The 25,838-nt window shown below is 33.5% G+C and overlaps 4 protein-coding genes, 1 long non-coding RNA gene and 1 other non-coding gene across 19 annotated transcripts; 3 read left to right on the forward strand and 3 right to left on the reverse strand.

Annotated features, from left to right (window-relative positions):
• Positions 1 to 716: 716 nt before the first annotated feature.
• Positions 717 to 3,534, forward strand: LOC107925750 (uncharacterized). The gene is made up of 4 exons (XR_001692052.2): positions 717 to 1,377; positions 1,472 to 2,777; positions 3,104 to 3,178; positions 3,286 to 3,534. It is a non-coding gene; the product is annotated as an uncharacterized protein (transcript).
• A 515-nt stretch (positions 3,535 to 4,049) lies between these two features.
• On the reverse strand, positions 4,050 to 7,154 carry LOC107925719 (uncharacterized). 4 transcript variants are annotated; one of them, XM_016856440.2, is made up of 5 exons: positions 6,749 to 7,153; positions 6,517 to 6,561; positions 6,370 to 6,431; positions 6,176 to 6,280; positions 4,050 to 4,440 (listed from the first exon to the last, which is right to left on the reverse strand). In XM_016856440.2, the coding sequence occupies exons 1-5, from the start codon at positions 6,966 to 6,968 to the stop codon at positions 4,309 to 4,311; spliced, it is 564 nt and encodes a 187-aa protein (XP_016711929.1). In that variant the 5' UTR covers positions 6,969 to 7,153; the 3' UTR covers positions 4,050 to 4,308. The 4 variants fall into 4 exon arrangements, with proteins under 4 accessions (XP_016711929.1, XP_016711930.1, XP_040953833.1 ...); XM_041097899.1 differs by lacking the exon at positions 4,050 to 4,440 and adding an exon at positions 5,593 to 5,815; XM_016856441.2 differs by lacking the exon at positions 6,517 to 6,561 and having other exon boundaries at positions 6,749 to 7,154.
• A 1,369-nt stretch (positions 7,155 to 8,523) lies between these two features.
• LOC107963575 (uncharacterized) lies at positions 8,524 to 10,375 on the reverse strand. Its single transcript, XR_005916398.1, has 3 exons — positions 10,281 to 10,375; positions 9,644 to 9,676; positions 8,524 to 8,940 (listed from the first exon to the last, which is right to left on the reverse strand). It is a non-coding gene; the product is annotated as an uncharacterized lncRNA (long non-coding RNA).
• A 972-nt stretch (positions 10,376 to 11,347) lies between these two features.
• LOC107925764 (B3 domain-containing protein At3g25182) lies at positions 11,348 to 12,066 on the forward strand. Its single transcript, XM_016856488.2, has 2 exons — positions 11,348 to 11,646; positions 11,688 to 12,066. The coding sequence occupies exons 1-2, from the start codon at positions 11,348 to 11,350 to the stop codon at positions 12,064 to 12,066; spliced, it is 678 nt and encodes a 225-aa protein (XP_016711977.2).
• Positions 12,067 to 12,747: 681 nt separating this feature from the next.
• Positions 12,748 to 16,429, forward strand: LOC121219563 (26S proteasome regulatory subunit 4 homolog A). Its single transcript, XM_041097901.1, has 6 exons — positions 12,748 to 13,367; positions 14,042 to 14,287; positions 14,644 to 14,813; positions 14,883 to 15,099; positions 15,232 to 15,372; positions 16,157 to 16,429. The coding sequence occupies exons 1-6, from the start codon at positions 12,885 to 12,887 to the stop codon at positions 16,238 to 16,240; spliced, it is 1,341 nt and encodes a 446-aa protein (XP_040953835.1). The 5' UTR covers positions 12,748 to 12,884; the 3' UTR covers positions 16,241 to 16,429.
• Positions 16,430 to 19,378: 2,949 nt separating this feature from the next.
• LOC121219564 (transcription factor PIF1) lies at positions 19,379 to 24,970 on the reverse strand. Of its 11 annotated transcripts, none has more exons than XM_041097909.1 (9): positions 24,578 to 24,970; positions 24,360 to 24,458; positions 23,368 to 24,265; positions 21,526 to 21,624; positions 21,371 to 21,436; positions 21,205 to 21,270; positions 20,447 to 20,830; positions 20,051 to 20,129; positions 19,379 to 19,690 (listed from the first exon to the last, which is right to left on the reverse strand). In XM_041097909.1, the coding sequence occupies exons 2-9, from the start codon at positions 24,446 to 24,448 to the stop codon at positions 19,674 to 19,676; spliced, it is 1,698 nt and encodes a 565-aa protein (XP_040953843.1). In that variant the 5' UTR covers positions 24,449 to 24,458; positions 24,578 to 24,970; the 3' UTR covers positions 19,379 to 19,673. The 11 variants fall into 11 exon arrangements, with proteins under 11 accessions (XP_040953843.1, XP_040953846.1, XP_040953838.1 ...); XM_041097912.1 differs by having other exon boundaries at positions 19,379 to 19,575; positions 24,696 to 24,967; XM_041097904.1 differs by having other exon boundaries at positions 24,696 to 24,967.
• Between the last annotated feature and the right edge of the window lie 868 nt (positions 24,971 to 25,838).

Consider the following 25,838-nt stretch of genomic DNA (forward strand, 5'->3'; position numbering starts at 1 on the left):
AAATTATTTAAATTTTTTGAAATTTATTTTGAATTTATTTTGTAATTTTTTATGAGAGAGACCAATTTATTCATTTTCAAAATTGATAGGGACCAAAAGGGTATTTACACCAATATGTTATTCAAATTATTCGAGTTATTCGAATTGTAAAGTTCAACCCGACTCGAACTCGAAACTCAAATTTCTGACTCGAATAACTCGAATAATTTAATTCGATTAACTCGAAATTCGACTTTTTTTTTAATTTTTTCAAATCGAATTGAATTTTACTAACTCTAAATAAGTATATTCATCATTAAAGATATTTTATATTTATATTATTTAAATTAAATTTGGGTCGAGTTAAATTAATTCGAAAAATAAAAAATTTATCTTAGTAAATCCGATCAAAATTAGAGGTAACACACTAAATGAACCACCTAACTTGTAAACAATTCAACTTATAAAATATTCAGTTTCACTTGTATATACCTTAAGCTTTCTCTTTCCCCAAGTTACATAATTCTTTGATTTTGCCCCCTAATTCCATGCATATCTAAATATTTTCATGGTTGAGTTCAAATATTGCCAAAAAAGAAAACACAGATGAGGAATGCGGTGTGTGGGCAAACACAATGACCAAGACGAGTTGAAGAAGAGCATTGGGTTCTCCAATCTCCACATGAAGATGCAACAAGGCATGGACCCAAAAAAGCCAAATTGCATGGGATTGGCGGTGGAAAACGCAGCACTAGTGGCTGTTGCTGTCAGCCCCATGACCATTTTTTTTTAAAGTCAAAAAAAAGAAGAAGAAGCTGCGAGATCAATGCTGAATGCAGCAGCAGCAGCACAATAGAGCCAATTTGCATGCAGAGCACATAGAAAGAGGAGAAAAGGGTAGCAGCAGCCAACCACCACTCAGTTTTCAGATCAAGTGGGGACTGTGCATGACTGACTTTATAGCTTTTTAATTAAGGCACCCAATCCCAATCCTTCCATATTGGCCATTGAATATCACCATCCTCATCTTCCAAGCTCACCTCTCTGATACTCTGACTTCCATTCAAGTCATTTCCCATTTTCCAACCCCATTAATATTTAACATTTCTCACCAATGACTCCCTTTCATGTTCAGCTTCCACAACCCTATTGGAGAATACTTCCCCACTTATCTCTTTATCTCTCTGTTCCATTGCCCATACATACAACTCTCCATTTATTAATTATTTATGTTCTCACTCTTCACGTTTTCCAATTCTTCAGAACTTAGCTTCTGAATCCGAACTCTCTTTTTTTTCCCCTTTCTTTTCCTATCTGATCATAACCCACCAAATGCTAAGTTCTTCTATTATAGTACTTGTTCAAAACACCTGCCATTTCTTGTTCTCTTTTTCAAAGGTTTTTACTTTTTTCAATAGATTCCTACCATTTCTTTGTCTTATTTTATATATATATTTGCATGAAAACTGATGACCATTGTATTGATCCACAGGTATGGAAGATGATCATGGAGAGAAAGTGTCTCATCAACCCAATGTAGACGATGGGACAATAAGGGTTTTCCCTTGTTTATTCTGTTCAAGAAAGTTTTACAGTTCTCAAGCTTTGGGAGGTCATCAAAATGCCCACAAGAGAGAAAGAACTGCTGCAAGGAAGGCTAAAAGGTCATCAGATTATGGACCAACCACCAACTTTTCATCTTCTCCGACATTACCAATTGTTTATGCACCAGCTGCAGCAAGTCACCACCATTTAAGCTTTTTACACTCTCCGATGTACATAACAGCGCATGCTGCCAACTTCCATTATCTCCCAAATCCTCACCACAGGTTCGGGTCGAATGGTGCAGCCAGATTTGATAACAATGCAGTGTTTTATGGTGAGGGTAACAATGTTTATCACCACCACCACCACCATCAAATTGACCAAAAAGACCAGCAAAGTTATAACTTCAATTGGAAAAGAAGCATAAGGTGCAGTGGAGACTTCACTCAACAGCTAACAATGGTGGAAGATAATAATCAAGGCATTGGGAGTGCTGATCAGACGGATAGAGATCAAAAGCTAGACTTATCTCTTCATTTATGAATTAAGAGAGAATGATGATGAGCCCTTTTTTTGGTTAGAGGAGTTTACTATTGTTTTGCTTTTATTCTTCTATCACATGCTTTTACAATAAAAATGATCTGATGACTTCATTCTTTGTTTTGCAAATGATATGATGAAGTTGATGAATAAAAACAATAATGGAAATGGAGTTGGATAGGTCTAGCAGAGGAGCAATAAGGCCCCTTCTCAGGCCATTCTTTTTCTTGGGTCAGATCTTTACTATTATAGTGTAGATATTTATAAAAGAAACCCAATGTTGAAAGGAGCTTGGTTTGGTTCACTTGGGTGGCATTTTTCACAAAGAAAAAAAAAAGCAGCCTTTTTTTGTTTAGCTGACATTGATGATCTGATAAAATGCTTTACTGCTATTAACATCTCACAACACAGTTTTTATTAAAATATGCGCATTGGCTTGTTCCTGAACACAAAACCATTACTATAAGAACTGGAGAGCTTACGTTTTTTTTTATAAATAGGGTAAAAAACAACTGTAGGGTTTTCATGGTGATAGATGTGTTTGTGACTGTACTTACGTAAAAGTATAAACATATGAATCACATGCTGAAAGCTTCAACACTGTTCGAGAAAGTGATCGGTTCTCTTACAAATCTCCTCATTTTCTTACAACACAAACAAGGCTGCTTGGTCTAACGTATCGAGTACTGCGGGCCATGTTATTCCCTGTAAAGGTACACTAATTTCATTTCCTTTGAAACTAAAGCTTTCTTTATTAGAAAAGGCTAATATGAATTTTCATGATCATAAATCAATGGAAATGGATCCCTGAAATGGCTATTGCCCTGTATGCTGAAAAGGGCTTCATTTATGTTTTTCTAGTAGTAATGAGTTCATCTGTCTGAAGCTTGAATCTACTTAGCTAAAGCATATGTTGATGCCTTTAGTCCCTCTAGCTTTTCCTGTTTAGTGTGGATATCAAAATGAACAGACTCTTTTAAGTTTTACTAATTAAACCATGTACCATATTTGTCCTTGGATAATTTTAAAGATTCTGCAGGGGTGGAGTGTAGTTGCTCTTGATGAAGTGCCCATCAAGGGAGCAATGTTCATGATCATGTATCAAATGAACAAGGTACATAACCATTAACACATCCTCTCAGCATTTACAAGCTAATTTCAAGCTTTGCTTCTGATATAGACAAACCATTTACTGTAAATAATTTATGGGTTTTCATGCAGAAGGTGGATGGATAAATTTATAACTCATGGGGTCCCCTTATCTGAGATCAACAAGGCCTTTGAGCTGATGGTTAAGGAGGAGGGTTTGCTATTGCACTTTTAAACCTAATGCCCCTACTTTTTTACCTTAAAAACCAAACTTGTTCGACGCAAGAGGACAAGTTTCGATCGAATAGAACCAAGCTGATGAAATTGTGTGAAGAGACAAAGTGTGTATATTATATATGCTGGCATTAGTTCCCCAGTTAACGCAGGTGGATTAATATTTTTTAATAATTTATTTAAATAAATAATAATTAATTTCAAACTAAAAAAATTATTAATTTATGTAATTAATTATTTTTCCTTAAAATTTAATTATTTATTATATAAAGCAATCATCTACTAATCTTTTGATGGTAATAATATTATTAATATATTATGATTTTTCAATTATGAAGATTAAATTTACTTAATAATCATTTAAGATTAACTATATATTAAATTGATGTGTGAATCAAATTTGGGTCAATCATTTTAAATAAATTATTTAAAGTAAAAACCTAAAATAAACATTTTCTTGAATGGACTGAATTTGAATATAATGCAAACATACAATAGAAATATTTAAAAAATAAATTTTAATTGATAACCCATATTCAAATTTATAGACATAAAGTAATAATTATATTAATTTAACTTTAATTTTCAGTGGATGGAATTCCTAAAATTAAAAGCGAGTAGAGGGACTTAATCCAGAAGTTTAAAAAGTACAGGGACTGGGGTAATTCGGCATTTTTTCTCCCCTACTTTCTCATTCATCCAAATGAAGAAAATAAACCAACTGCTAACGTGTCAGCATTCAAAAGCCTAACTTCTACAGTACTTTATCTTTTTTTTAATATTTAGTTGTAGATTATGGATTATAGATATTCCACACAAGATGTTTCTTCTTAATTTACAGTGCATGCCTACAAATTATATAAGAGTGTAACACAAAATTTGGATGATAGACCATTATCATGATCTTGCATTTGTCATTTGTCATTTGTACTTTTCCATTATTTTTCTTGCTTCTTCCACAGGGTCCTCCATGGATTCACTGCCACTGCCTCCTCTTGGTCCTTGATCTTTGTTCAAGGCAATAAATACGAAATACACAAGTCCCATTGTGGCCTGTTCATCCAGAAGAACACGTTATTATTCATCACTGTTAGTGATTACGATAAAATGGGGCTCTGCCTATAGAGGCTGCCACCATCCTGGCAACTGGGAGGGGAGGTGAATAGGGGACCTTCTTGCAGATGACCAACCAGTGTTCATTTTAAACATAATGGACATACAATTCTTAACCTTAAAGTTCAGATAAATAATCTAGAAATAAAAATACTCTTATTTTTAGTGATGGACCCGCAATTTTAACAACTGAAAAGACGAGGAAAAACGAAATATAACGTAGATACATAGGCATGCAGTTAAAATCTTCTAGCAGATGAGCAAAAAGGATAACTGCTTCCCATATTCCTCGAGGAAAAATAAACGAACAGTCAAATTAGATATGCAATAGCTTTTCAAATCATTAACAACTAAGCCAGTGGCTCTTTAAGTTATCTGATGTTCACAAATGCAAATTCTACTTGGTACCTGATTCAAGCATAGACATTGAATTTTTTACTCTTAGAATTAAAATTAGGTGACTTTCATCACTTGCAGGTATCCAAGAAAACCAACAAGTGAAGGTTCTGATTTATGTTACCCATGTTTCTTCTTGTGATTCATAAGGATGTTTTCCAGGTTTTTAACAGTCACTGGCAATCAGCCATTGTCTGACAGTAGCAAGCCGAATACAACTGTCTAAAGCTGCCAAATAAAATTTTATATTTTGCATTTCACCAAGTAAAAGTTGGTTCAAGTTTTATTGGCCTATCAGCACAGAGATGATGTGGTTCTATTATTAGATTCAGATTTAAGTAAATAAAGGTATTCAAAAGGGAGACCTGAATATGTAACCAAACAACTAAGGCTTCAAGGCAGTAAGGTTTCTTTATGTATCACACTCAGATTAACATGTAGATAACATTCTTATAGATTATAGACTATGTTATTTGATTGCGGGAGCAGGAGTGAGTGCCAGGAACAGTTAGTTATGTGTCCTACACGGATATGCTCAATTTTTCAAATGAGGGCTGTACCTTTGCACCCATGTCTTGATATCTCTTTGACATGAGTACCTCAAGAAAAATGAAGAGTCTGAGCAACATAGGTTGCGTGTTAATTCTAATTATAAAGACGCTCTAACCATGTAAGTGCAAAAGATGAGACGCACACCATATATTTGCTTGTAGTTGTATGTAGCAAACTTCTGCTGTCCCCAAGGGCTTGTTCTCTCTCCTCACTTCTAAATTTTAAGAAAAAATAGGCCCACTTTGTGCCACTGAAGCAAAATATAAGTATTTTGCAATTCCACAAGCCATAGCTTGCAGTTCCTACTGATGCGTTTAGCTTCTAGAACTGAATTTATGCTGCTACCTAAGCCTTTCCTGAATATATACTGTTAAGAAAAGAAGCTTAAAGAGTTGAATGAATAACTGTTAATTCCTTTGAGTAAAAATGCAGTAAATATATACAGAAAATGTAACTAACACTATAACTAATTACATACTGTTACTTAATTTCTAACTAACTATACAAATGCTGGTACAACAGTTTTACACTCTCAACATATACGTAATTCATAATTGGAAGAAACACGCAGCATTTCATGATGATTACCAAAGCGACTACACTAAAACTGGCACCGGTAAATCATTCATAGAAAAAAGGCATATAAAGAACATACTGAGGAAAAGCAATACAAAATCATCAATCGTATATTCCTCTAGATGGAAAGAAAGTAAGAAATAAAACATACCAGCGCGAAGAAAGCTGTTGACAGGAATGACTTGAGTACAAAAAGTGTCACAAACAGAACGACAACTGAAACAGAGATCCTTGCGATTGGTCTCGGGACAGAGTCCTGAACTCAAAAACATAGGGACAAGTATATTCAAGAATGTCTTTTATCCGGACACTAGAATCACAGAAGCAAAAAGATTGAACTTTTACCGGCACTAAATTGGTTCCAGCTTCAACTCCATCCTTCCCAACCTTCCATACAGTCTGAATAACTAATAATAAAGTTCAAAATGGTTGTTAGTACAAAATGAAAACAAGAAAATGAACCTTGTATGCTTGAATCAACATGAACCCTACAGCTTATCACATGATTATCTGCAAAGACCATACTAACCACAAGACCTACATTACATCACAGTTTCAATTTATGTTACTAACATTTTCATTTATTTCATTAGCTCAATAGGATTAGAGATAAACAAACATAAATCACAAACCCAATTCTCAGAAATATCATTTTTGAACATCCATCAACATGGCAATGCTTATTCCGAAGAATTAAAAAGGAAGAGAGAGCAAAAAAGCAAACCTTTGAAGAAGTTGGACTGAAGTGCATATACCAAGGGTCTTGGTGCTAAGGGCCTGTTAAATTGAATATTTGAGAAAAGGGTTTTCCTCTTTAACCTTAAAAAGGATGTGGGAGACAAGAAATTAGAGTGAGGGAGAGCTAGGGTTTGGTTATTGTGGTAACATTTTGGAGAGTGTGGTGATACAGAAGACATGTAATGAACCATAGGTGAGGAAGCCATACTAAATTATGTTTAGCAAGATATTTATCTTTCTGAAAAAGATCAAGAATTCTGTAATTTCCCTGTTGTAATTTGAATGTCAATACTCAAAACTGTGAGAAGTTGAAAATCTATGTCGTCCAGAATCCTGACACTTCATCTCCACCTCACAGAGGATGGGGAATAGGGCCCAACCCAGATTGGTCAAGCTTTGGAAAAGCCGGATTGAAGTTATCGGTTTTTTTTATTATTAATTTTTGGCTAAATTCTGATATTAGTCCCTGTACTTTACAAAACTTATAAATTTAGTTCCTATACTTTTCGAATTGGTAATTTTAGTATTGTACTTTTCAAATTTTGAAATTTTAGTCATGACCCAAATGGTGGCAGTTGAACCCATTTAATTAAATTCAATTACCAGTCTTGTACTATGCATACAAGTGTAGATTTAGTCCATGTTCTTCAATTGTATCACTTTAATTTCTTATATTTTTCAATTTTTAAAATTTCAATCTTGACGCAAATGATGAATGATTATTTAAATTTTTAGTGATTAATATGCTAATATGATATTATGGGAATCACAAAACTTAATAAATTTAACAATTTTCATTTCATAAATATTGGAATTTTAAAATTTAAAATGTACAAAGACTAAAAATGACCAAATTAAAATATAAAGACTAATAATAAAAGTTAACCTTTATTTTTTTTCTAAGTCTTAGCCACAACAAATTGAATCCTTAAAGCAATATTTTTAGAACCGAACCAAATTGGTCGATCCAACCAATAAGACTAAGAATTGGTCTAGAATAAAGGTTGGTTGAATCAATTTTATCTATTTTTAATATATATTCTTTTAAAAAATTATGATTTTTAATAATCTATTCAATCGAACCAAATAAATTAATTGAATAAAAAATCGATAATTTATATTGAGGTTTGGACCCTATTCAGTTTTTGAACATTTCTAGATTTGTCTCGCATTCTGTTCAAGGGATTTTGTGACGTTGATAATGGTAAAATCTATAATGTGACAATACATAGTTTCATTGCATTGTGGGATATTTTGGACAACCTGGTGCCTCTTACAAACTTAATTTTTACTATGATCACGAATTAATCTTTGATACTTTTGTTATGCCTAGACTCGATCATGGATTGAATTACAAAATTCTGTTGAATTTAATTTTTGTTTTGAAAATTTTGCTCTTTCCAATCACAAAGGTTACACAAATTTCATGGATATATATAATAATTTGAAAAACATCTAGTACAAATCAAAGATGGGCATGTTTCAGCTATTTACATGATCACATTCTGTTAAAAACTTATATTTTCACCATTAATTTCAAAAATGTATTAAGGATAAACACTTAACCCAAATTCTTCCTGAGCTTTGTCACTAATAATGTAACACCCCCTAACCCCAAACCGTCGCCGAAACAGGGTTACGAGGCATTACCGAACATATCAAACAATTTACAAATAATTCTAAATAAATAACCAAATATTAAAATAATTCATAAATTGTTATAAATTTGTACTAATTGATTTCATTCATTTTTTTTTATAAAAATTTCGGCAGCATTTCGACTTATTTTTACATTAAACCCCCTGCAAAATTTCAAACATAACCAACCCAATTTCAGTATTTCAACCAAGGCATTTATATACTTAATCCTACTTGACATATAGACATAACAACTTAAGTAAATAAAATCCTATTATCATTTCTAATTAACACATAAAACTAACTAAGCCATTTCAACTTGATACCAATGCTAAAAAAAACTTAAACCATTTTTCTAATATAATCATCAAAACACATAATATCTTACTTTACAACAAAACTATATAACATGTCAAAATAACTATTATAAATCCTATGTACATGCCACTTTCTCTTAAAGGAAGAAAACATCACCAAAATCTTTATGTCGGAGTCGGGATTGTCCTAGATGCTGAACCGAGACTCTAACCCCTTTTCAACCTGCGCACGGAAACAACCGTACGCTGAGTATTTTATACTCAGTGGTATTACTATAAATTAAACTATTTAATAATAATAAAATTTCAAATATTGACCATAGTCTTTAAAAAAATCACTTTAAACTAAATATAAATATTCATATATCATTCCATAAATCTTAAATTTATATATTTAAATATTTACATACTAAATCAATTCATAATTTATATCATACATTCTTTCTCATATTTTTCAATAGTGTCAAATCAACTAATCTCATTTTCAAATTTCCATTTCAATTATTTACCCTATTAACAAGGCTCGGACTCGGACAGATACGCGGATTCCACCCAAACACACCAAAATATCCAACCTAAACACACCCGGAATAATTTAAATCCTCCATAACACACCAGTATATCATAACCTCCCAAACACACCAATAAGGCATTTAATGCCTCTTCGGATAAACCGAAGCATTTAATAACATAGTCATCTTCTCGGCCGAACTACAAATCTCCTCATCACATCACAAATCCTATGGCATGCCATTTGTATCCAATCTAGTCTGATAAGTTAATAGGGTATTATTTTACTTTTCCTATTTCGAATTCATTTCCACAACAATTTCAAATATTCAATCAATACAAAACATCTATTATTTCAATTCACATACAATTCAATATACACATATTCTTACTTAATTTCAAATGTTAATACTTACCTTTAGATGCCGATGCCTCGTTTTCCTTGTTAGCTACGAAAATAATAATTATTTTCACTATTAATTATAATCATTAAAAATAATAATAATAATTATATTAACAATAATAATAATAATAAAATTTTTATTCAATTCCTACTTATTCCCAATTTAATTCTAACTAAGCTTACTTATTTTTCTAACTTAATTCACACTCTATTTCTATTCAAATTCCTTCTAAATCCAAATTTATCTACTAATTTTCAGCATTTTTCACTAATTTTGAATTTTCCTCAATTTAATCCCTAAAATTCAAAACTTATAGCTTAGTTCACAATTTAATCCTTTTATCAACTCTAACTAGAAACTCTATCAAATAACCCTCAATTCCATCATTTATTCAACATAAACCCTAATTTAAGGCTTTTTATAACTTAACCCCAATTATGTAAAACTTACAACTTAGTTCACAAATCATTCTTTTTATCTATTCTAACTAAAAATTCTATCAACTAAACCCCTAATTTAACAACTTGTTCAAAATGAATCATGTTCAAAAACCTATGAACTTCCATAACCTCCACTTAACTTCAACAAAATTTTGTTTTAAAGCTTTTAAAATATCAAAATGAAGAGGAAAGGGCTAAATTTAGCTTACCAATTAACTTGAAGCTTTAAATCCTTAGTTTTCCCTTTTATTTTTCTTTCCCGTTTTCTTCCCCTGTTTTCGTCTCTTTCCCTGCTTATTTTCTAGCTATTCTGTTTCTTTCTTTCTTTTACTTTATATCTTTTATTTTAACTAATAACATATTAAAAAAAAATCTTTTACTTATTAATTAAGCACATATTTATTTTTATTAAAAGTGTACCCCTGTAATTATTACTATTACACATGTCTTCAATATTTACCATACATTTGTCATCTTTTTTTTTCTTATATAATATAATACAATATAATATAATATAATATATAAAACATAAAAATCTATAATTCAACTTTTACCCCTAGATCAATTTAGTCCTTTTTTTTTTAATTTATTTTAATTAAACTAAATTCACCCAATTAATACCTAAGTAAACACACAACTAGTCTAATAATTATTTCTAATAATTATTTTCGAACTCAATTTACTAAGACGGAGGCCCGATAATGTACTTTTTCGGTGCTTGTGAATTTTGGATCATTACAAATAATAAACCCTAAAACCCTAAATTCAAATAAATCAAACCAAACTCATAAATTTTTAACTATTGTTTTATGACATGTGATATCACATGTAATTAAATAAATTAAATAAATGATCCCACTTTCATTTTTTTTAATTTAGCCATTTTAGGGGGAAGAAATTCAAAGACTTAAAAAAAAAAAAGCAGCCCACCGGAGAAGCCCCTTTGACCACCACTTTAACGTTGATATTGTTTATGGATATGAAGAAACAGAACAGAAAAGTTGCAAGCACAAATGTGGGGGATTGGGTTTTTTACACCTTTGCCCATTATTTGCCGCCTTTCTGCCAGTAAACAACAACTCCATTCAAATGCCCCGCCGGGAAACTATAGTTTAACGGTCATATTTCAAGAACTATTACTTTCATCTCAAGCACCCTTTTCCTAAATACACTAGATAGATAGATAGATAGATAGACATTACATTTATCTCAAGAAAGCAGCATTCCCAGTTTCAAGCAAATACAGAAAATAATTTGTTTCAGTGAAAACGATAAGATGATGGAGCTTCTCAGTCGTGATGATTTTAAGGATACAAAGATTGATCCCAATTGGGGTCCTTTTGACTACTTGCTGCACGTACTCCATGTTGACCAACTGAAATTGCAGAAAAGCCACACTGCACCCCCACCACCTCAAACCCTTTGCAAACAAGACCATACGGGTTTCAAGCTGAGGTTCAAGTTCAACAACAGCGTTGGACTGAAAAGGAAACGTAATCTCAAAGCAGTAGAAGAGGAAGACGATTGGGTAGCACCAAAACTGAAGCCGAAGAGAAGAAGGAAGCAAGAGAATCCGTTTGCCCAATCCCACCAACAAACTTGCCTCCCAAATTCAGACAACTTATAGTTGAAGAGATGGGTAGTAGGGGTTTGGTTCTGGTCATACAAAAGACCATCTTTTTCTCCGACATAAACCCTACTGCCAGTCGTTTCTCCATACCCTTCTCGCAAGTCAAAACTCATGACTTTCTCAACGAGGCAGAGGCTAAAGAGTTAGATGACAAAAACCCCATGCAGGTGTGGTTGTTAGACCCATCCATGAAGGGAACAAACATTACCTTTAACAAGTGGGTTATGGGGTCAAGTTCGCTCTATGTCCTCACTAACACGTGGAACCCTGTTGTGAAGAACAACCAACTCAAAAAAGGCGAGATGGTGCAGCTCTGGTCTTTCCGGCTAAATTCCCTGCTGTGCTTCGCACTCGTAAAGCTCTAGCTTCCGATCATATTTGTCACTTTATACAACATTAAGATTTTGACTTGTTAGTACTCTTTTTTTCTCAATATAGTTGAAAATTCACTCAAACTGTATGATATATACTGCTGCTTCAATATAGTGTTAAATCCCTTTGAAAGGTAATTAAAGAATATGGACAACCATCCGTAAGTTTTAGAGAATGCTCATTGTGATATTACTTTGCTCAACAAAGTGTAGTAGCTAAGTATTGTTGCAGTCATAAGGTTGATTGGGAAGGGCAGAGACATCTGTGGCAAAATATTCCATATTCATATCTCCAATGCCTCAGACATTGAGTTTGTGTTGTGTAGCGACAAGCTCTATTAACTTATACCTCTATTAAACCCCAAAAAAAGTAGTAGATTTTTTCTCCATACAATATAATAAATGAGAAAAAATTGTATTAAACAGTAATTTCACATCATCCCTATTCCTTTCCAATGAGATAATGACAAATCAAATTTGATTTGTCATTTACTTATTGAAATGAAATAAGGATGACATGAAATCACAATTTCATACCATCTATTCTTTATAATAACTTTATTAAAAGATGAGAACTAAAAAGCCCAATTACAACCAAATTTGGGGCTTTCAATCAAAAGAAGGCCCAAAAGAGTTGAATTAATCCTATAGATCCAAATTCAAAGCCCATTTTCCATTTTTCAATACAATAAAGGGAAAAAAATTAGAAGGTTGCTTGATCCCAAATCCATAGCACTATTTTTTTCAAAAGATCCCACAGCCATCTCATAATCTGAGCCGAGTGTCGGAGGCCTGAAAACGAACCCTAAACGATGGGTCAGGGAACACCGGGCGGTATGAATAGGCAAGGTTTCCCAGGGGACCGGAAACCCGATGGCTCTGATAAGAAGGATAAGAAATTTGAGCCAGCGGCGCCCCCAGCCAGGGTGGGGCGCAAGCAACGAAAACAGAAAGGACCTGAGGCCGCGGCTCGGCTTCCGACTGTAACGCCGCTGACGAAGTGTAAACTGCGGTTGCTAAAGCTGGAGCGGGTCAAGGATTATTTACTGATGGAAGAAGAGTTTGTGGCTAACCAGGAAAGGCTCAAGCCTCAGGAAGAGAAAGCCGAGGAGGATCGATCTAAAGTCGATGATTTGAGAGGGTCGCCGATGAGTGTGGGTAACTTGGAGGAGCTAATCGATGAGAACCATGCGATTGTTTCATCGTCGGTTGGGCCTGAGTATTATGTGGGGATTTTATCTTTCGTTGATAAGGATCAGTTGGAGCCTGGATGTGCTATTTTGATGCACAATAAGGTAATTGAACTCTTAAGCTTTATGGGTTTTGCTTTAGTTTTAGGGTTTGTTTTTTAGATTCTTGAAATGAAATGATATAAGAACTTAAAGAGCGATGAATTTTTGGATTCGCATTTAGAATTGGTGCTAGAAAAATTATGAGATTAAGGGAATGCAGCTGTGTCATCTGATAGAACTGATGTTATTTCAAACTAGTGGTTGCTAAATTATCATACGTGAGAGAATTCTTGTGAAATTTGAATAAATAATTGTGTTTTGACCATGATTTCTTACTTTAGCTTAGATTGATGAACTTTGAAATATGAACTTTTAATCAAAGCTAAACTCATAAACAAGTTCGAGCCATTCTTTAGGTCTCAAGCCAGAGGTTATCTCAAATACATGCGAGTGAGGTGTGGTACGAGATTTGAATAAGCAAGCCCTAGATGGGGTATTTGCTTATCAAGTTTGCTATTAAAGTTGACATCTTCAAGTCTTTGGGAATATTTCTACTCGTATCACACTTTTGCTAATCCAAAATGCTAGTATAAATCTTGAAAGGGCAAATAGGAAACTTCTTCCATTTAAAGGTTCTGCATCTATTCTTTCTTTGGATTGTGTGCATCTTCATTATGTTCCATCTCATTCTTTTGTTCTTTGAAAGAAATTTATGCTTGCTTATTGTATATTCCTAGGTTCTTTCTGTTGTTGGACTTCTGCAAGATGAAGTTGATCCCATGGTATCAGTGATGAAGGTTGAAAAGGCTCCATTGGAATCCTATGCTGATATAGGAGGTTTGGATTCTCAGATACAGGAGATTAAAGAGGCAGTTGAGCTTCCTCTGACTCACCCTGAATTATATGAGGACATTGGTATCAAACCTCCAAAAGGAGTTATCTTGTATGGAGAGCCTGGGACAGGCAAGACTTTGCTTGCAAAGGTGTGTATTCCTATATCTGCACCAAGGCATTTTTCTTTCTATGCGCATGACTATGATAATTAATGCTTTTGAATTTGATAACTGTCCTTTCCGACCCCTTTGCTTCAAATTGTTTGATTGGAAGACAAATCATGTCATGTCTGGACATCAGTGCAAGGTGCAAGCATGATAAACTTCCAAAATTGGAGTAGAGGGATAGCGTGGATGAAATATGTGATTTTGCTTATAATATGCAATTGTTAATATTATTTGTCTTGGTTATGGTTCCCTGTTTACACTAGTATCACATGGCTGTTCTGGTTGTTTCTGCTATACAAAATATAGCTAAGCTTGTTATGTCATTTATATTCTTTCAGGCAGTGGCTAATTCTACATCTGCAACCTTCTTGCGTGTTGTCGGAAGTGAATTAATTCAGAAGTACTTGGGAGATGGCCCCAAATTAGTTAGGGAACTCTTCAGAGTTGCTGATGATCTTTCCCCTTCAATTGTCTTCATTGATGAAATTGATGCAGTTGGTACTAAGAGGTAAGTTAGTGAAACAGTTATACCTTGAATTCATTATATTTTAAATATTTCTCATCAATACCTGTACAGGTACGATGCCCATTCTGGTGGTGAACGTGAAATTCAGAGGACCATGTTGGAGTTACTGAACCAGTTAGACGGCTTCGATTCAAGAGGAGATGTCAAAGTAATTCTTGCAACAAATAGGATTGAAAGTCTTGATCCAGCTTTGCTTCGCCCTGGTCGAATTGATAGGAAAATTGAATTTCCCCTACCTGACATCAAAACAAGAAGGCGCATTTTCCAGGTATGTGATTGTCTCATGATGTATTGAAACACTATTTCAGATATGTTTCTCTCCTCGTTTTCTTATAAAAAGTTTGGGTCTTTAAAGCTTGCTTCATTGTACTAACCCACTTTTCAAATGTTTGGACCGCAGATACATACATCAAGGATGACTTTGGCTGATGATGTGAACTTGGAAGAATTTGTTATGACAAAAGATGAGTTCTCCGGAGCTGATATAAAGGCAATATGTACTGAGGCTGGCTTGCTTGCTTTAAGGGAGAGGCGCATGAAGGTGAGACTCATAAATTTCTAATAAAGAAAGTTCATGCTTCTCTTCTCGTATAATATATGTAGTTATATTTTGTAACATATAATTTCGATTCTACAAGATTTCATCCTGGACCCATAGGTAGTAGAATCAAAACCAATTGATAGCTTTACATAAATATATACAAGTTTTATTGCATTAGATTATGTTGTGGGTCTATAGGTATTATAATTCTAAGTTTCCAAGCAGACTATTAGCAATTAGAATTGGCAATGTTTTGCAAATACCCGTAAATACGTGAATGCAAATCTCCTTTTGCTTTTAATTTAATGTAAGGTGGCTAATTTCTCGTTGTTAGTGAGAAAAGGATCTATTAGCGGTGTATTCTCACCATCTATTCCTAAGAAGTAGATGCTTGTTGCCCTTTATTTAGAATTAAACAACAGTTTAAATGAATAAACTGAAAACTTGTGTCAAAATTTGTTCTTCTGCAAGACAAAAAGAAACCTTAAGATACAGTATTGAAAATTTTGTTCTTTCTACTAGTAGAATGCTTCATTTTCTTCAATTGTAGGGTATCTTCCTTGATAACCTACATATTTTGGGCCAATATGATGCCTACTACAGCTGATTTTTGTCTGTGTTAGTGTGTTGATGGTGTTAGAGGAGAATCTGTTATACCTCATTGTTTTCTGTAGTCATTTGTACTTGTTAGTGATATTATGTGTTAATGTGTGGCATAAATAGCATGTAGCCGATGATTCAAATTATTCATAGAAATTTTACTATATATCGAGTTGCATTACAGGTGACGCATGCGGACTTTAAGAAGGCCAAGGAAAAGGTGATGTTCAAAAAGAAAGAAGGCGTCCCAGAAGGACTTTATATGTAGTAGAATTTCAAGAGATCCATGTTATTCCTTAATTCTGGGTTTCAATTGTTGTACACAAAGATTTTTAATTTTTTGGCCCCCTATTTCTTCTGCATCATTATGATTTACGAAGCCATTCACGTGATTTCTTGCCTATTTTGAAGGTCTTCCAATGCTAAACTTTGCCCAATTTGCTATTGCGAAAAGAAATTTCCGTCTCAAACATTTATTTATCATCCACAAAAATTAAATATGTGGCACTTAAGGCCGTTTCTACTTGTTTTTATTAATGTTCCTATTTCCATTAAAATTTAAAAGAAATTGTATTGTTATGATCCATGGTTTGTCCTTGCATGAGCACAAATTCTGGGAAGAGCCAAAGTTAGGATGTCTCATCCAATCAAAAGGGTCTCCTTTTCTTTACCTTGATAAATTGTGGAATAAAAAAGTTCTATTTTATCAATTATTAATAATTATTAATCACAATTTTAATATTTTTGTTACTCTTGGTATTGGTATCAATGTAGGACTTAATACTGACCTCATTTCAAAAGAAGGTAATGGTCTTTTCCTCTCTCCTAGGCGGTATTAACAGGTTAGAGATAAGTAGTCTTTAACTCTACAAGCTTAGGTAGAGTAGCGTTATGGTGTGCCCCAATGTCATTTCAAATGGAACATGTTGGTTACGGTCTAATATAGCAATTAATAAGTAGGGCCACTTATCAAGCATTATTGATTAGGTTCCTCACAAGAAGTCTCAAGTATAAGATGCCATTTGTTAAAAGAGATTTGACAAATATATTTTATTAATCTTTTAATTAATCAATCTTAAAGTTCCTCTTAGAATTATTTGTTTAGTTTAGTATAATCTTATAAAAACTAGATAAAAGGTTAAACAAATTAGACCGCCTATTTTTCATTCAACCTCTTTAAAATTAAAAATAATAAATCAACAATAATTAGAAAAGTGGTAAAAGAAATCCAAAAAATATTTTTTAAAATTTAAGAAAAATCATAGTTTAAAAAAAATCAAATATAAAAATGAACCAAAACATAACGAAGGAATTCAAAAATCTTTGTTAAAAATTAAAAAAAATAATCATATTTTTACCCATTCAAAACAGTTTTAACAATGTATAATTATTGCCACCAATTCAACTACCATTTTTTATTTAAAATCCAGACATGAAATGAGTAGAAGCAGAAGATAATCACAAATTATTTTCTCTTTTTTTTTTTTGAATTTTTGGTCATTTACTATCCTATTTGTTCATGTATTAGAATGAGGTGAATGTAAACATTTTGCTTTCATTTTATTTTCTATTTTTTAGTTTTTATAGGTTTGAGCAGTAAGAAGTCATTCTCTCGCATCATATCTTAAGTAAAACGTTGGTCAAAGTGCCGAATCCTAATCCCCTTCGTACCTCAACATTTGCTGTATCTGACTAACATGTTGCACCTATAAGCCAGGCCATTTTGAGTTTCAATCACTGTCAAAACACTATTCTTTTCTTAATGTTGACAATGGTGTTGGGGAATAATAATGAGGGGGGGACACACCACCTAATCTTCTTACATTATTTTCAGCATATATGGTCGCCTCCCCATATACCCCTATTAAATCATGTCCCATTCCCTTAGGTTGGTTAGTGGGCAAAATGCACGCTCTGCTTTTTTTTTTGGGTAAATTGCATTCAAGGTTATTAAATTATTAGTAAATTTATATTTTAATTATTTAATTTTAAAAAATTATAAATTGATAATTGATTTATTCAAAAAAATTTATTCAGGTCAATAAACTATTTTCAAAAATTTTATTTAAATTATTAAACCGCTAAGTGTTATCCTTTAAAAATCTGACTAGCAAGTTTCAAACAATAATCATGGCAGATTTGTACCCATCAACAAATAGAGAAATATATCTTAGATCCAAGTCAATTTGATAATCATTGCTTAGATTTTTGTTGACATATATGTAACATTCAAAATTATTTCATAAAAAAAATTTTAAATTGTAGAAGAGAATGGAAAGAAAAGTTTTCAATTAATGCAAACGGTGCAATCAGTAACTTAAATTAAAACTTTTAAATAGTTCAATAAATCATTTTGTAACCTTTATTTTTAATTGGCCAAAATATATACTAATAATTTAAAGTTTACCTTTATTTTTAATTGGATAACACTGCTGCAAAGCGCTCAATAACATGTGCAGTTTAAAAGATTGAAAAGAGACCATTCCTCATCATATCTAACCACACCTTTCCAAGGTTCTCTGAATTGGGGCAATGCAAAAGGAACAATGACTCTTCCTTTCTTTCTTTCGTTGCACCTTTATAAGGTTTTTCAGACCATGACAACCCTGATGTTGCAAACCTAAACATAACATAAATCTGGTGTAACCAAGAGATGCCCTTTTGCTTTCTACATAGCAATGGGTCGCGCGACGCTCTTTAGTGGCATCCGTCTAAAAAGAACAATACCTGATTTATGTGATATTTTACATCGATAAATATAAATATAAAATATAAATATAAATATTCTTTTTTTGAAAACTTTGCATCCTATTCCTTAGTAGTGCTCAGAAACTCAAAGCTATATACTTCCTGGACCACAATTCCAGGAATAAGCTCATGGATGAAGACAAACTTTCTTTTTACCTTTTTTTGACCTGATCTGGATACCATTTTTCTCAATTCTTCAAATTGGGTTTACCACTCTTAATAGATTAGGACTGGGAGAAAGGGGGTGGAGGTGGGGTTGTAAAAGCAAATATCATCCCTCCAACAGCCTCCACACCCAGCTTAAGATGGCTACTTTTGGCCCCTACTCTATTCTCTAAAGATATGCTTGGTTTATTGAAAAAGTAAAAGGACGAAAAGAGAAAAAAAAAAAGAATGAAAATATAATATTCTTAGTAGGAAATGAAATGTTTAAAAAAAATAAGAAAGATGATCATTTTACATCATAATACATAAAAATAAACTATACATTCTTCAAACTTTCATTTTTACTAGAAAGAAAAAATATATATTTTTCTGTTATTTTTTATCATTTCACTAACCAAGTAAAGCCTAAATGCCTCTTTCAGATTCCAAACAAATAAAAAAACAAACTGCAGTATATATGTATAATGGAGGGGGACACAATGGCAAAAGAGAGTGAAACTCGAACGTATTGAACTATTTTTATGATGGCGCAATAATCACATGTTAGATGTGTTACATGTTATAAGAAATTAGCTAGTTGAAATGGAAAAAAGAAGTTTCTCTTGAGAGAGGATGTTCTCTTACACTACAAAACTGTAGAAAGGTTTAAGTAAGAACCTTTCGGGAATGATCCTCGCTTGAATTGTCAACCTGCAATGCACAGATCTTTAATGTTGTGTGTTGTAGATTAAAAGGAATACACGAGCAACACTCATCCAGAACTCGGATAGCCAGCCAATATTTTAGTGCTATCGTGCCATATCACCTTCATGATATTACCCAAAGAAGTTAAATCAGAAATCATCCACGAGCAGACAGTAAAGTAACAATTTTTAATCAAGTGCTAATAAATATGTCTCGTTCCTCGTTGTACTAGCATGGATAATCATTTTAAACTTGATTGCAATGTACAAGTGAAGTTCCATATAATTGGAAAAAACCATGTTATTCAATGTGAAAGCAGAGAATGTTGGTTAAGCAAAGGTTCTTTTCATGCCAAATGCTTAAAAGTCTGTAAATGCCATGCAAGATTCTAATCATAGGAAATTATTAGAGATGGTCATGGCATGTATTTTTCTTCTAATTTCCCATGCTATAATGTGAAACTGGAAAATAGTGGACCAACCTGATGGGTGATTTTCAAGATTCTCAACTCCCTTACTGGTACTTGGTTTACTGGAACTCGGCTGGGCCGTTGCTTGACACTATAAAAGGTGAAATTGATAATCAATACTTTATTTTCCTGAATAAATTGTATGCCAAAATGTGATTGAGTTGGTGTTAGAAAAGTGTCCGAGGAAAATTTTATTGAGGAAAATAAACATGATAAAGTTAGAAATTAGATTTGTAAGTTTCTAAGCCAACCTTCTTTCAATATATTGTCAAGAGTGAATAAACTCAAGGCCAGAAATAGTTCAGAAAAGCTGTGAATATGGGTATTTTTCAAAATTTTCAAAAATGAAGTTATCATGCATTTTATTATAAGCAAAAATACAAAAGGTTTGACATGATAAGACATTACCTGTGGAGGGTGTAATTGCATCTGGTGAAGACCCATATACTGCTGATAAGGATCAGCAAAACTTGGGATCCGTGGCTGGTTTGGGTTTTGCATGCCAAGTGGGTTCAACATAGCATCTGACTGATTGTTCGGTTGGATTCTTGATGGATCAGGAACTGGAACTTGTGGTGACATATGAAATGCTGGCACGGGAAACCTTGGATCCAAATGAGCTGAAGCAGCTGGTGTTGGTAAACCTGATCCAGCCATAACATTGTGAAATGGCATCATTGGCCGACTTAATCCCATATCCATGACCATGCCCATCCCAATTCCCATCCCCATTGTTGGCATGTAATGCTGAGGAAACATCATTGGGAGCATGCCACAACCCATGGACATCATCTGCAGAACATTAAAATCTAAAACTGTCAATAAATAATGCAAAAGCACTTTCTTTTTTAGAACAACCCCAACTACATTTCTTAGTGTTAGATTATAAGGAAAAGAAAGAACACAAAAAGCTTGAAAATTCAAAATTTATCTACTCATATACATCTAGTGACTAAAAACAATGTCCCAAAATAGAGGTCTTGCCTCTTGACCTTGGCGGTGTTTCGTGAAATCTTATTATCTTTTTTTCACTAAAATGGCAAAAGTCCCTGTGCTTAACAGCTACACAAACTTTCATAATAAGGTGGGTAAAAGATTGTTGATTAAGGGCTCAGTGCTATTACATAATCTCATACATCTCTCATTAACCATAAGCAAAGACATACCTGAACCTGTAACTGAAGTGACTTTAGGTACTCGATTGCTTCATCCAACATTGAAGCTTTGTCTGACTGAGACTCAAAAATATGAATGAAAATTGTTAATAATCATAGAGAGAAAAATATCCAAATTGGGGGAAATATCCTCAATAAAACCATACACATGACAAACCTTGTTGCAACGAGGAATAAGTTCTTGCAAAGCCCTCATCTTTTCATTTATCCTATCTCTGCGTCTCTGCACATGGATGAGATATCAGGCATCTAAAAGGATGCAATTATATAGAAGCAGAAGACCATGTACTATAATACCAATTAAATACTGACCCTCTCCGAGAGGTTATGAACCTCTGCAGCACGGGACCTTTTCGTAGATGAGGATCCACGAGATTGTTTCTTTGTTTCAGGGGATTCGAACTCAGCATCCTTTGGCAACAATTAAATTACCAGTGAGGATTATGATAAATTTTAACATAAAGAAAAGGGATGAATGAAGTCATTGATTTTCCATTTTTAACACATTAAAACATATGGTACCATCCTAAATCTCAACATGGAGTACTGTCTATTTTCTAAAAGGAGTTTTTGGGTTTAAACACCCTCACATGTTTACAACAAGGGACTAAAACTTCTGAACTTGACTATCCTTATAAGTTCTTGAAAATCTTAGAGCATTGATCTTTAGCAAATTTCTTCAAGGGAAATATTAACTGATACAATGAAAGGAAAACACCAATATGATTCTTCAAGTAAAGAAACACATGATAATGAATTTTCCTCCTTTTTCTGTCCAATTCAATAAAAGTAATACATTAAAGACAAACAAGTTCATAAAATAATAATTGAATAATACTGTTATGACACTTTGCTAGCAAAAAATATTAAATAATTTCTAACATGTGCTTGTAGTCACTGATTAACCGGATTATTCCTTAAATAATGTTTTATACATCCTAGTACCTAGGATTGCAAAAAGGCTGGTTATGTTTTTCAGAATTCCCATGCACTCAACGTAAGAAATTAGAGAAGCCAACATTAAGCTCAACGAGAACTGCTAAACAGTGGAGAATGTTTTAAGAAAATTAAAAAACAAATCCAAAACAAAGATTATTTAAAAGCTAACCGACAGCAACTGGGGTGTGATGAGGACGAGGAAACCAGTCCCGTAATAAACGCCTTACATCCAAAAAATTTCCTATTCTATATTCCACCCACCATTCTTTTATATCTAAAAATTCAAAAAATAGAAAAAATCTTTCAATTTCTTTTTTTTTTAAAGGAATCAACCGAACCAAGTGAAAAAAAAAATTGACATCTATCCCAAGTTTAATCTTAGAGAACCCCAAAAAAATTAAATAAAAACCGGCTAAACCACTAACAAGAAAACAAGTGTTCAAGCCTATCACACATTCTTCAGATTAATATTTTAACGATTCAATAGTTGATTTTATCAATATAATTATCTGTCATGTATATACAATTTTGAACTGACTTGATATCTCTATTATATTGATCTAAAATATTATATATATTAATATTTATTGATCAGTTAAATTTCTTTTACATAAAACGTTAGAAAATTTTAATTTACTTCAAATATAAAATGTAAGTGTATCCCTCCTCATTTGGGATTAGTATTTATAATTATATACCAATACAATACACTCTCGAGGAAAGAAATGAGTTCGAATTCTATAGAAGACATTATCGAGAGGACAATTACAAACCCGAACATGGAACATAATACAAACACAAAAAAATATTTATAATGATACTAAAGTTGTAGTATATATGTAATTTAAAAGTTTAAATAAATAAAAACATGCGGCTAAATTTTCAATTCACATCAATTTCAAATTCAATGTTACCCACTTACGAAAAAATTCAAAAAAAGAAAAATCTAAAAGAAAATTCCCTCCCACTTGACACTGCTGAACTCCTCCCTCCTCCCTCCTCCCTCCTCCAATAATAAAATTCGTGTCAAGTGTCAACTTCCCCAATTATGTCAAACACGTGGCATCTTTTAACTTGATGTTTCTGACACGTGTACAATCCCGAAATTATACGCCCAGGTGCCAAAGGGGTGCTCACGTTAAACGATGTCAACCCCGCCCCGGCGCACGTTAGTCGAGACCCAGAGAGAAAAAAAATTAATTCCAATGAACTAACCTCGCTGTGACACTCGGCGTCGTCCGGTTCTCTTCCTTTACGCTTCCGGTCCTCAGCTGGGCCCGTTTTTTGAGCCGTCGGTTCGGCGCTGGCACTGGCACTGGCACTGGAGCCGCCAGGTGATGATGTAACCGTGGCTTCGCACGTGGCTATATTGTCTTTGCTGGCACCCACGCTGACACCAGCTGATTGCGTGTAGGCAACTGCGGCAAAGCTCATGTTGGCGCAGGCATCGTTGTTGTACTCGCCAGATGCTGCCTCGGTGTTGCACGGAATGGCTTGAGAGGCTCCCGATTCGGGAGCAGCCGCCGGAGTATCGCTGGAATCAACGACCGTCACTTCCCTCGCTACACTCTTTGAATTCGACGGTCCAGGTTGCTCCTCCCTCGCTGCCGTTTTATGCTTGGACAAGCTACCGAAGTTCTGGATCCTAGTAGACTCCAACTCATTCCTCCTCGCCGGCGGTATCGGGGGCCTAGAAGCAGGCACCATAGCCGAAACCGAAACTTGAGGAACTCTTCCGAGTGGAGGCGGAGGAGGAGCGGAAGTTGTGGCAGTGCAGGTAGCGCAAGGAGCAACAGCAGTGGAGGAGGAAGGATAAAGGAGATCAGCACAGAAATCGTGGTCGAAGTTGGCGTCGCTGAGAGGATTGTGAAGCCACGAAGCCATTTCATCTTCTTGCATGAACAGATGATCGGTAACGGATTGCTGTTGCTGTTGCTGTTGCTGTTGTTGTTGCTGCTGCTGATGGTGAGATGATGATCGGATCTCTCTGAGAGCTGATTGGCCGGCGTCGAGGTATTTGAACGGCGATGGTTTCTTGAAAGATCTTTGGTTTTGACTCTGCATAACAACTTGACCATTTTGCCACAACAGCTCCATGATTCCATCCTCTGGCCTATTTCATCAGTTCAAATCAAAACACATTTTCAATCTAAGAATTAGAAAAAAAAAAGAAAAAGAAAAAAGAAGAAGAGCAAGCAGCAGCTTACATGGAAGGTTTTCTAGCGCGATTTAATATAGAAGATGAAGGGATTGAATAATCGTCTTCCATTTCGAAATCGGGAACGCAGTGATTCATCCTCTACTATCTTTCTTAACATAAAACAAAATCAATTAACACAATCAGATTAGAGCAAAGAGAAACAAAAAATTTTCTAGGGTAAGTGCAAAAAAGAAGAAAGGAAAAAAAACACACACACACACACACATCGCCTAATTGAATGATTCAAGCTGTTAAGATCAAGGAACTGTTTCTTCTTCTTCTTTGAAAAATCCAAAAGAAATACATAAAAGGAGTGTTATTTTTGTTGATGTTTGAGCGGGACCTGTCTTTGCTGCAGATGATGAAATTGACTACCATAAACCCCTAACGACAAAGGAGAATATAATTGAAAATCAAAATCCATGTGAAGGAACAAAAGCTCTTTTCTACTACTACCTCTCTTCTCAGCGTTAAGAAAGCAGAAAAAAAATTTCTTCCCTTTTTTTTCTTTTCGGGAAGAATTTGTACTTGTTCTCCTTTTGGGTTAAATGTCTTTTGCAGCCACTCAAAGATAAGGCTTTCTCTCTCCGAATAATATGAAGCAAAAGACAATGGATTTTTTTTTTTACATTCTAAATTATAGTTTATAATTATTATATATTTATTATATTGCAAATTTGATATTATAATAATATCTTATTTATTTATTAAATTTTAATACTGAAAATTTTATTAAAGCAGAAATTATACCAACATTCATTATAATTCAAAATATTTACCGACCCAGTAACTAATCTTTTACATTCTGTAAGCCCATTAAAGGAATAGATGTTGACCGTATTTAAGTTATATGCACCATAAATTAATTACATATTAAGGTAAATTAGTAAAATAGTTATTTTTGTTTATCTCAGATTATATTTTAGTTACTTATATCTGAAATGTTATGTTTTAGTCACTTACGTTATCATGATGTAACATTTCAGTCATTGAGCCATTAATTACCGTTAACAGTGTAATGGTAAGCTAACGTGGCACGTTAAATCATCATTTCAAACAAAAATTTTAGAATAAATTATACAATTGGTCCCTCTATTTTTTTTTCGTTTTGAGCAATTTAATTTTTTTTCTTTTATGTTGTTTTAACTTTTTTTTTTCTTTTTTTTCATTCTCTTTTGCTTCTTCTTTTGGTTTCCTCCCTTATCCATCTCTTTTAATATAGTTTTTTTTTCATGTTTTCCATTTGTTAAAACTAGAAGGGAAGAAGAAAAGAAAAATAAAGTAATAAAAAGAAAAAATAAATTGTTCAAAAAAATAAAAGTATAGGGACTAATTTTTAATAAATGGAAAACATAGAAAAACTACGTTAAAAGAGATGAAGAATGGAGGAAAACAAGAGGAGAAGTAGAAGAGAATGAAAAATAAAGAAAAAAAAAAGAAAGCTAAAAGAACATAAAAGAAAAAATTAAATTGCTCTAAATGAAAA

The sequence above is a fragment of the Gossypium hirsutum genome, chromosome D07 (assembly GCF_007990345.1).
Source record: "Gossypium hirsutum isolate 1008001.06 chromosome D07, Gossypium_hirsutum_v2.1, whole genome shotgun sequence".
NCBI classification, from domain to species: domain Eukaryota; kingdom Viridiplantae; phylum Streptophyta; class Magnoliopsida; order Malvales; family Malvaceae; genus Gossypium; species Gossypium hirsutum.